This window comes from Triturus cristatus, chromosome 10, assembly GCF_964204655.1.
Source record: "Triturus cristatus chromosome 10, aTriCri1.1, whole genome shotgun sequence".
Lineage (NCBI taxonomy): Eukaryota > Metazoa > Chordata > Amphibia > Caudata > Salamandridae > Triturus > Triturus cristatus.
In genome coordinates this window covers 219,549,528-219,561,645 of record NC_140593.1, presented here as the reverse complement: position 1 = coordinate 219,561,645, position 12,118 = coordinate 219,549,528, and the positions used below count along the sequence as shown (strand labels likewise).

The window sequence follows — 12,118 nt, the reverse complement described above, 5'->3', positions numbered from 1 at the left end:
ATCAGATAGTCCAATTACGAAATTATTATTCCTGGGTGGAGTTCGGGGAGTTCTGCTGAAAAAACTCCAAGCCCTCCACACTGTTCTGCAAGCGACAGTGCGGTAACTCGCGCTGCTTGCTTTGATTTTTAGCACCAGGAGTTTGTCCCTTGATGTAAAATGCGGAGGGGGAGCGACCCTTGACACTACCAGGTAGGTCGCTCCCCCTCCGCACAGCACCGCCTGTGTGACCCTGCCCCAGCTGCCGCTGCTGCTGAGGAAGTTCTAGGCCCTCCACCACCCGCAGGCTACCACCTGCGCCTCATCCCTGGTGGCCAGTGGTAGGCCATAGGTTTGTTCATCTCGCGCTCTATTGTTTTATTGTATTGCCTGTATTTCATTGTTGCGTCTGTGACTGCTGTTGTTCTGTCTTCCTCCGCTGCCAATTCGTGGTCCGTGCCCGTTTTCATGCCTCTGTTTCCCTCGCTGTCCCCGTGTCTCTCAGCCCGGTTTTTCCTTCTGTACCCCTCGCTGCCCCCGTGCGTCTCCCTGGTTTTTCCTTCTGTACCCCTCGCTGCCCCCGTGTCTCTGCCCGGTTTTTCCTTCTGTACCCCTCACTTCTCCCGTGCCTCTCCGCCCAGTTTTGCCTTCTGTTTCTCAGCTGCCCCTGTATTCTTGTGCCCTGTTTGCCTTCAGTGACACTCATTTTTCCTGTATTTCTGTGCCCTTTTTGCCTTCTATGACACTCGTTTTTTCCCTGTGTTTCTGTGCCCTCTTGCCTTCTGTGACACTCGTTTTCCCTCGTTTTTTGTGCCCTTTTGCCGTCTGTTCCCTTCATCGTCCCTAACCGCCCCTGCCGCCGCATCCCCTGCAGCCCCGCCCCCCTGACTGCCCACTGCCCATTAGCTGCCCCCGCCTCCCACCTCCCGCCTCCCAGCTGCTCCTCCCTCGCACCTCGCCATATATGACGGCCGCTGCGCGGTGAGGAGAGTGACCCTTGACCCCACCAAGTAGGTCGCTCCCCCTCAGCACAGCACCACCTGTGTGTCCCTGCCCCAGCTGGCACTGCTGCTGAGGAAGTTCTAGGCCCTCCACCACCCGCAGGCTACCACCTGTGCCTCATCCCTGGTGGCCAGTGGTAGGCCGTAGGTTTGTTCATCTTACGCTCTATTGTTTTATTGTATTGCCTGTATTTCATTGTTGTGTCTGTGACTACTGTTGTTCTGTCTTCCCCCGCTGCCTGTTCGTGGTCCATGCCCGTTTTCTTCCCTCTGTTCCCCTCACTGTCCCTGTGTCTCAGAGCCCGGTTTTTCATTCTGTACACCTCGCTGCCCCCATGTCTCTGCCCGGTTTTTCCTTCTGTACCCCTCGCTGCCCCCGTGCCTCTGTCTGGTTTTTCCTTCTGTACCCCTCACTGCCCCCGTGCCTCTCCGCCCATTTTTGCCTTCTGTTTCTCAGCTGCCCCTGTATTCTTGTGCCCTGTTTGCCTTCTGTGACACTCGTTTTTCCTGTATTTCTGTGCCATTTTGCCTTCTGTGACACTCGTTTTTTCCCTGTATTTCGGTTCCCTCTTGCCTTCTGTGGCACTCGTTTTCCCTCGTTTTTGTGCCCTTTTGCCTTCTGTTCCCTTCATCATCCCTCACCGCCCCTGCCGCTGTGTCCCCTGCGGCCCCGCCCCCCTGACTGCCCACTGCCCATTCGCTGCCCCCACCTCCCGTCTCCCAGCTGCTCCTCCCTCCCACCTCCCCATATCTGCCGGCCGTTGCGCGGTGAGGAGCGCGACCCTTGACCCCACCGGGTAGTTCACTCCCCCTCCACACAGCACCGCATGTGTGTCCCTGCCCCAGCTGCCGCTGCTGCTGAGGAAGTTCTAGGCCCTCCACCACCCGCAGGCTACCACCTGCGCCTCATCCCTGGTGGCCAGTGGTAGGCTGTAGGTTTGTTCATCTTGCGCCCTGTCTGCCTTCTCTAGCACTCGTTTTTCCTGTATTTCTGTGCCCTTTTTGCCTTCTGTGACACTCATTTTTCCCCTGTATTTCTGTACCCTCTTGCCTTCTGTGACACCCTTTTTACCTCATTTTTTGTGCCCTTTTTGCCTTCTGTGGCACTCGTTTTTCCTGTATTTCTGTGCCCTTTTTACCTTCTGTGACCCTCGTTTTTTCCCTGTATTTCTGTACCCTCCTGCCTTCTGTGACACCCTTTTTACCTCATTTTTTGTGCCCTTTTTGCCTTCTGTGACCCTCGTTTTTTCCCTGTATTTCTGTGCCCTCTTGCCTTCTGTGACACTCGTTTTCCCTCGTTTATTTGGGCCCTTTTGCCTTCTGTTCCCTTCATCGTCCCTCAGCACCCCCGCCGCTGCGTCTCCTGCAGCCCCGCCCGCCTGACTGCCCATTTCCCATTCTCTGACCCGCCTCCCACCTCCCAGCTGCTCCTCCCTCCCACCTCCCCATATATGCCGGCTGCTGTGCAGCAATGCCGCTGGCGTGCCGAAGGCGTGCCTAAGGCAAGCCCGTCTGTGCCTGGACCGCGCCCAGCGCCAGAACCCCTGGCCCCCGCACCCGCCACGACAACCGCCGCCACTACGATGCCAGCACTCTGCACGCTCTCAACTCCGGACGGACCCACACCTGCTTCAAGGCCACCCGAAATGCACACACGGTCCCTTCACCTGCCGGAACTGCCGCTACACCAGCCTCAGAGAAGACGAACCACCCGCCAAGAAAGACCCCAACCACCTCCAATGCGTACTACTGAACACCCGCTCCGCACGCAAACGCGCCGTCAAGCTCTGGACCTGCTCAACACAACATCCTCAGACATCGCCTTCCTGACAGAGACCTGGCTGAACGACTCCTCCGCACCCGACATCGCCATTGCCATTCCAGACTACTAAAAGATCACCCGCAGAGACCGTGCTGAGTCGGAGGAGGAATCACCATCGTCCACAAGAACAGCATCAGGGTCTCGACTAGCACCGACGACGCGCTCAGCACTGCCGAACACATGCACTTCCAGATCCACACAGACCCTAACTCCACCCTCAGAGGCACCCTCGTCTTCCGATCCCCCGGACCCCGTCCCCAGTTCAGCGACTCCATCGCCGACTTCATCAGCACGCATGCCCTGACCTCCCCCGACTACATCCTCCTCGGAGACCTGAACTTTCACCTTGAGAAGAAGAAGAACAACAACATCTCCACAACCCTGATCGATAACCTCACCAACCTCGGACTGAAGCAACTCGTCATAACGCCCACCCATTCCACCGGCCACACGCTCGACCCTATCTTCTCCCCAAGCCCGCACGTCTCCGTCAGCCACACCATGAACTCCTCCGGACCAACCACCACTGCATCTACTTCGCCTTCCAGAAACCCACCACACATCACCGCACCCAACAGATCCCCCGCCGCTGCTGGAGCAAAATCACAAAAGACCAACTACATGCAAACCTCGCTCTCAGCCCACCCACCGAACCCTCAAACACGACGACGCTGCCCACAGCCTCAGACGCTGGATCGAGGACTGTACCAACACCCTCGCCCCGCTGAAGAAACCCCCCCACAGAGACACCAGCAAAAGGGCCATCTGGTTCACCCCAGAACTCCTTGCCTCCAAGCAAGCCTGCCGGAAACTAGAGAAGGAATGGCACAGTGAACAAACTTTGGACAGCCACACAGCACACAAGGACGCCATCCGCAACCACCACCACCTCATCAGGGCATCCAAGAGGACCTCCTTCAAAGACCGCCTCGACAACAATGCACACAATGGCAAGGAGCTCTTCAACATCGTGAAGGAACTCTCCAACCCCAGCTCCAACACCAACGACATCCCGCCGTCGCAAGCCCTGTGCGACTCCCTCGCCACCTTCTTCCACCGCAAGATAGCAGACATCCACGACAGCTTCAACACCCAGACAGCCCCAACAGACAGCAACACAACAGACCCTCCGCACACCATCGACCATGACCCTCTGCTAGCCTGGGCTAGCGTGAGCGTCGATGACACCATCAAGACCATGAGCACAATCCACTCCGGGTCTCCGTCAGACCCATTCCCGCACCACGTCTTCAACAAAGCAAGCAGCTCCATCGCACCCCACCTACGCAACATCATCAACCCCTCCCTCGAGACCGCGACTTTGCCAGAGAGCTGGAAACACACCGAGATAAACGCCCTACTCAAAAAACCTAAGGCAGACCCAAGAGACCTCAAGAACTTCCGGCCCGTCTCTCTGCTCCCCTTCCCGGCCAAGGTCATCGAGAAAATAGTCAACAGACAGCTAACCCGATACCTCGAAGAAAACAGAATCCTGGATCCTTCCCAGTCAGGGTTCCGCAGCAACCACAGCACCGAGACTGCCCTCATTGCCACCACCGATGACATCAGGACCCTGCTGGACAACGGTGAGACCGCAGCACTCATCCTCCTAGACCTTTCCGCCGCCTTCGACAACATCTGCCACCGCACACTACGCGCACGCCTCCACGCCGCAGGGATCCGAGACAAGGCTCTGGAATGGACCACCTCCTTCTTCTCCGGCAGAACCCAGAGTGTTCGCCTCCCCATTCCATTCCAAAGCCTCCGAGATCATCTGCGGCGTACCCCAGGGATCCTCCCTCAGCCCGACACTGTTCAACATTTACATGGCCCCGCTCGCACATGTCGCCCGACAGCACGACCTCAACATAATCTCCTACGCCGACGACACTCAACTGATCCTCTCCCTCACCAAGGACCCCATCACCACCAAAGCCAACCTCCACGAAGGAATAAAGGCCGTCGCCGATTGGATGAAGATCAGCCGTCTGAAGCTGAACTCGGACAAGACGGAGGTCCTCATCCTCGGCTCCAACCCTTCAGCCTGGGACGACTCCTGGTGGCCGACGGCACTGGGGGCAGCTCAGACACCCACCGACCACGCAAGTAACCTGGGAATCATCCTCGACTCAATGCTCTCAATGACCAAGCAAGTCAACGCCGTCTCCTCCTCCTGCTTCAACACCCTCCGCATGCTCTGCAAGATCTACAGATGGATCCCGACAGATAAAAGAAAGACAGTCACCCAGGCCCTCGTCAGCAGCAGCCTCGACTACGGAAATGCCCGCTACGCAGGATCCCCGACCAAGCTCATCAAATGACTACAACGCATCCAAAACGCCTCGGCACGACTGATCCTCGACGTACCACGCCACGGCCACATCACCCCCCACTTGAGAAACCTGCACTGGCTTCCCGTCAACAAGAGGATATCCTTCAAGCTCCTCATCCATGCACAAAAAGCACTCCACAAGACCGGCCCAGCCTACCTCAACAGACGGCTCTACTTCTACATCCTCAAACGCCATCTCTGCTCCGCTGACCTCTCACTCGCCAACGTCCCGCGCATCCGAAGAACAACCACCGTCGGGAGATCCTTCTCCCACCTCACCGCCAAGACATGGAACACCCTCCCACTGAGCCTACGACAGACCCAAGACCTGCTGACCTTCAGGAGCATACTCAAGACCTGGCTGTTCGATCAGTAGCGCCCCCCCAGCGCCTTGAGACCCTCGCGGGTATGTAGTGCGCTTTACAAATGATTGATTGATTGATTGAGCACTAATGGCACCATGTGCAGCACAAGAGGGTGCTGTTTCTTTCTGCTGCTGGAGTAGCTGTTCTACTCGATCGCCAGCTTCCTCAACTTGAGATGCAGGCTTCTCAATGTGAGCTGTAGCGACCTGCCTTAACTGCCGGGAGGTGGTGGAGCATATGATTTTCCTTGCTCGCACTCTCCAACTTAACTTTGGTGAGCCACACGAGAGGAAGAACTCCACTCTGCAGAGCTTTTGGGAACTTCGCGCTCTATGGCAAGTGCAGAGTAGGCAAAACTCTGCCGGTGGAGTCGAATTCGTCGCCCACCCCTAAAAAGGATGCCGTGCGTTGAGTAGCAAAATTTGCATACATGGAGACACAGTAAGAGAGAACTTGTGTTCAGACAAATGAATCTCAGAGAGTATTTTCTGGCCAATGGCTCGCAGTCATTTCTACACTTAGTCATCCGAAAAAGGAATCAACCAGGTCATTTCTCACATCCATACCCACTCTCACCTGCCACAGCTTGAGGATCTGTGGGTAGGGCGCAGTGTTGGGGGTGATATTTATGGCCTGACACAGTGTGATATTATGCAGCAAACACCAGCCTAATGCAGTCTTACAAACTATTTTGGAGTTGAGGAACAAAACACCAATGTGTTGCAAGCACACAAAGATTGACTTCAATTGAATATAATAGACTGACTTTCTGTTTCTGCTTAATGATGTTGTGTGTTTGTATGTGTGCTCTGTTAACCATAATTTGAGGTATTATGAGAATCGGAAAGAAGGGAGGCTAGATATGTAGACCAAACATGCAGGCACATACCTCTAACTATGGCAAAAGCCACTTGTAGGAAATTTAGCTTTTTTTGCTCCCTTGTAGTATTTTCTGGTTTTTACGAGCCAAGATAGCTGCTCTTTGAGACCTTCGACTGGTGGATGTATTCCATTTTGAAAGCTTTACCTCGTCTACCAATGCATCTTGCTCTGACTGTTCAAATATGATGTTCTCTGGCCTGGATACCTTTTTGCATGATATCACAGGGACGGGATAGCTTTCGCCTGGTGTTTTTTGGATTGGCTACCTACACATGCTGTACTCTAGAATGGAATGGATGCTAGTGTGTTGCTGATGGCTACTGTTTGCATCTCATTTGGATGCCTGGCTAGTGATATGAGTATATCACAAAGTCAGGGTTGTGCTAGTTTGCCTTGTGCCTCTTGACGACTTCCTTGCCAAGATGACTGTGTTCCTGCCTTCTATTTGCACTCGTCCCAATGAAAACTGTCCTCGTGGATGCCTTTTTTCTAGCTTGAGTCTTCTTTGCCACTGTTTGATCCATCACCCACTAAAGGAGAGGAGCAGTATTGATGTGACTGCTTCTTAGAACTATGTAGTAACAGCATAATATACTGTTTACCTTTCATCTCTCTATTGCTGCTCCTGGAATTAATAATAAAGGGATTTGCATGGTATACATGATTCATTGTCTTTAATAAAATCTTAGATTTTTCTCCTATAAAGCTAGCAAAAACTACCATTCTGTCAAATTTCTCATAAGTCTGGATACCGACAACTTTTTCAAAAATTGTCAATTAGAAATCTCACTGATTATCCAGCATTCATTGATCCTTTAGCCTTGAGAAAACCTAACGAGTTTCCATCTCACTTCCTGAAAGTTAACCTTTTGGTAATATTGAGTGCAATAACGGGATAAGTGCAATAATTATTGATGACTTAACTATGATATCAGGGAGGCATGGTGAAAAGAGAGCTTGTGATTGATAAGTGGAATAAAAGGTTAATCCGTAGTCCTGCTTGTATTTTATATTTTAATTTATCAGTTAGGATGGAGGATGGAGGGTGGGGGGATGCATGGTTGTATACATTCTACTGTAATGATTTTAATTAATCGAATGTTTAATAAAGATGCAGAGGGGCTTCATGTTCAGAAGGAATATTTGGCCACTGAAAGACTTGGAACTTGACCGGTGCATTTTGTGGGCTTTCAAGCTAAATATCATGCAAATTAACTTAAACTAGCAAATATTTTGTCATCTGTGTTAACTGAGATTTCTTGTTTAGATCCTTGGTTTACATACACATGACACCTCAGAAGCAAGTCATTTAGCTGAAGAGAAGGACTATGTCTGGAAGCTTCTGGGAATGATTGGTGGAATCCATGTATTTTTTCTCATAGAAAAACTATTCTTTCTTCTAGCTTCAACGGGGCAGGTAAGTGACCCATCGACCTTTACTGCCACGCTTATATTTTTGTTTTTCTTTCTGGTCTGTTATATTACTGATGTAATGGCAAACAGAATGGAATCAAATATAGGAACATGCATGTTTAAAGCTCAGTGAATGAAATAGAAGGTTTGCATTTAGTGATAGGAGCACGACGTGAGTATTTAAAAGAAATAAAAAGCGGCTGAGATATATTGAGATGTGTGCAGGGCTAAATGACATTATTAATGCACGTTTGGGTATGTGCAACATCCATAATTTTCACTCTTCACAAAGTTACAAATTTATGATAATTTTGCCCATAAATATGTGACTGATGATAAAGCTGAGAAAAAGATAACCACTTCATAGGCATGTCCTAATGAGGTATGAATATGAATGAATATTTCCTATCAATGAGATGATACTGAATAAATATAATTTCACAGAAGTAACGGAATAGAGATGGGTTGAAAAGAATAGTCTGTAAAAGTATCAATAAATGAAGCAAATTCATCGCATTACTAGGATATGCTTATGTAACATTGAATGATATGTAAAGCAGACAATTAAACACTCAAAGAGTAATGTGTTTGGATAGAGAAAAATAAATATAACCACTAGGTATCACCTAATATTCTTAACATTCCAGTGTGGCAGACCCCTAGCTGGTCCATCTTCGGCTTCAGGTATGGGATGCTTGCGTCCGGATGGTACCAGCGATGCATATAATGGCACTGGGCTACGAGATAGTATATCTGGAGGTCAGGCTCTCTCAGGCCGCCGCATTCATATGGTAATGTCAGAGTGTCCCAGCGCACATGGAGTCGGCAGCCTTTCCAGATTAATCTGAGGAGGTGACTGCGTAGGGTTCGAAAAAAGTAATTCGGAAGCGGAATTGGGGTATTTAGGAAGAGGTACAAAAACCAGGGGAGCACAATCATGTTAATGATAGCTACCCGACCAGCCAGCGAGAGCAGCAGTTTAATCCACCTCTTGACATGCACCTCTAGGTTTGCCATTGAAGGGCCATAATTTATTTGCAGAATTTGGTGTTTGTCCCTGTGTAGTTAAATGCCAAGGTATCTGGTTTGCCCCTACAACCATTTAAGAGGGTGCCCGGTCATGACTGGTTGGGTAACACCTGTGAGTTGGAAAAGCTCAGACTTGTCCTAGTTAATCTGCAGGCCTGAGAGGTCACCAAATCGCACTATCTCCTCCACCTGTGGAGAGAGGTTGTCGGCGGGGTGCCTCATGAAAAGAAGGATGTCGTTGGCGTATAGTGAGAGAAGCAAGGGCCCCCTCTCGAATTGGAGCCCTTGATAAAGATGTCTGGCCTGCATTTAGTGTATCAGAGGGTCCATTGCAATAAGTAAAAGTAGAGGGGATAAGGGGCAGCCCTGCCCTGCTCCTCTAGTGATGCAGAAGGGTTCAGTTAATGATCCATTGATTCATATGCGAGCCAGTGGTTCAGAGTATATCAACGTAATCGTGGACAGGAAGGAAGAAGGGATCCTGAGCTTCCTCAAAACTGCTGTTTTTAATGGCCATTCCAGAGAGTCAAATGCTGTTTCATCATCCAGGAGGGCCACCGGTCGGCAATATCCTGTGAAGAACGGCTAACAGTGTGTGGAGGTTGAGTGAGGTCGATCTGTGCAGTACAAAACCAGAGTGCACTGGCGAGATTAGTTGTTCCATTAGAAAGGCCAGCCTGGTTGCTAGGGCCATGGCGATTATTTTGTTATCGATATTAAGGAGTGAGAGGCGCAAAGAGTGGAGTCTTTACCAGGTTAACAGAAAAAGCACTGCTTCTCGCAAAGTGGGTGGCAACAGACCAGTGGCAGTGCCTCATTATACAATGTCTGAAGCTGCAGGCCTGGATGCTCTTTAAAGGCCACGTAGAAAGCGCCTGCGATGCCATCAAGTCCAGGTGCGTTAGAGCCATAAAGTGCGTCTATGGTTTCCTTCATCTCATCGAGTGTGAGGGGCTCACAGAGAAACTGCCACTGACCGTCAGCCAGCCAAACCATTGCTATCTCTTCTAAATATGAAGGGAGTTCCGGGGTGGGTACTGAGAAGCGGGATGTGTATAAGCGCTTATAATAGTCCAGAAATTTAGCCTTTACTTCTTCTGTACCTGGTATGTGCATTTCCTGTGTCTGTTCGGACTTTGGTGATGTAGCCAGTTGCTTGGTTGGGGCGTAGTATTCTGGCCAGCGTGCGCCCCAGTCTCTCCCCCTACCCATACTGATGTGCTGTAGTGTATTTCCCTAGATATGCATTCTCTTGGTCAGCAAACGAATGGAATTCTGTCATTCTGTCATCCTCTGGTTCACGATCCTGTCTCCCAGATGCTCGTCCCTCCCCCCTTCCCTATTTAATGGTGGCCACAGCACGGTTGCGCCGTTGGTGTGCCAAAGACATGCCTGACTGCGCCAGTCCGTGACCCGACCGTGACCAGTGCCAGGGACCATGGATCGCCCAGCATCCACTACTACGACTCAGCTGCCCTCCTCACACTCAACCCTGGAAGAAACAACAACGCCGAACACAACCCATGGCCAGTTCTCCTGCCACCACTGGCACCAGACCTTCACCAACACCCCCGCCGCCAACACCACCGACACCCTGAGGTTCATCCTCCTCAACGTGTGCTCCATGCACAGACACGCCGTAGATATCTGGAACCTCCTTCCCACCCTCTCACCAGACGTCGCCTTCTTTACAGAAACCTGGACCAACACCTCCTCCGCCCCGACATCACCACTGCCATCCCGGACGGATACAAGATCCAAAGGAAGGATCGACCCAACCCCCCGAGAAGAGGACTCACCATCGCACACAAAAACATCCTCTGCCTCTCCACCTCGAGCGACGCCTTCTCTGCTGCTGAACACTTGCACTTCCAGGTCCAGACTAGCCCTAACTCCACTCTCTGCGGCACCCTCGCCTACAGACCCCCAGGCCATCACGCCCCCTTCACCGCCACCATCACTGACCTCATCGCACCCAACTCCATCGCCTCCATGGACTACATACTCATCGTAGACCTGAACTTCCACCTCGACAACCCCAGCGACCACTACTCCACCACCCTCCTGGACAACCTCTCTAACATCGGACTGAAACAACTTGCTACTACACCCACCCACAAGGCAGGCCATACCCTCGACCCCATCTTCCCAGGAGGAAACAACATCCACTTCAGCCACACCACACAACCCCCATGGACGGACCACCACTGTGTACACTTCCACATCGACAAACCCAAGCGACCTAAACCTGCACCGTGCCCTCAACAAAGGAACCGGAGAAAAGTCACAGAGGAGCATCTCAACTCCACCCTCAACCAGGAAACCCCCACAGCTACAAACGACACCAACCGCATAGACAGGGAACTCCACACTTGGATCTCCAGCTGTGCAGACAATCTTGTCCCGCTACGCAACTCCGACAGACAGCACCACAGGAAAGCCGACCTCCAAGAAGCCAGACGCAGCTGAAGATGCCTCGAAAAGAACTGGAGAAACAACAAGAAGCCCGAAAACCATACCACCTACAAAAACGCAATGATGGCATACCACCAATGCATCAGAACCACCAAAAGAACCTTCATCCACAGCAAAGTCCTCGACAATGCCAGCAACCCCAGGGAACTCTTCAGCGTCATCCAGGAAATCACCAAGTCCCCCAGCGAAACCACGGACATCACCACCTCCCAGGAGCTCTGCGACAAGCTCGGACCTTACTTCAACCTGAAAATCAAGAACCTCTACGACCACCAACAACCAAACATCTAACTCCAGCAACACCAACCGACCCATCATCTCCTCCTGGACACGAGTCACGTCCAAAGAGACCGCCTCAACCATGAAAGGCATCCACTAGGGGGCCCCCACGAACCCCTGCTCACCACATATCTACCACAGAGCCTCCACCACCATCGCACCAGAATTACGACGCACTATCAACACCACTTTCAAGAGCAGCACCTTCCCCAATGACTGGAAAGGCGCAGAAGTCAGACCCCTTATTAAGAAACCCTCAGCAGATCCCACGGACCTCAAGAATTACCGTCCCATCTCTCTCCTCCCCTTCATGGCAAAAGTCGATGAGAAGACCGTCAACACACAGCTAACAAGGTTCATCAAAGACAACTCCATCCTCGAACCCTCCCAATCTGGATTCCCCAGCAACCACAGCACCAAGACCACCCTACTCACTGCCACAGATGACATCCCCACCCTCCTCGACCAAGGCCACACCACAGCCCTGATCCTGCTCGACCTGTCAGCAGCATTTGACACCGTCTCCCACCGCACACTCACC

At 51.7% G+C, this 12,118-nt stretch overlaps 1 protein-coding gene across 1 annotated transcript in view; it reads left to right on the top strand.

The window, feature by feature from the left end:
• Positions 1-12,118, top strand: part of SLC39A12 (solute carrier family 39 member 12) — a 239,877-nt gene that overhangs the window by 140,252 nt on the left and 87,507 nt on the right. The window contains exon 8 of the mRNA XM_085630837.1: positions 7,649-7,798. Coding sequence (XP_085486963.1) covers positions 7,649-7,798 — 150 coding nt within the window. The remainder of the gene's footprint in view (positions 1-7,648; positions 7,799-12,118) is intronic.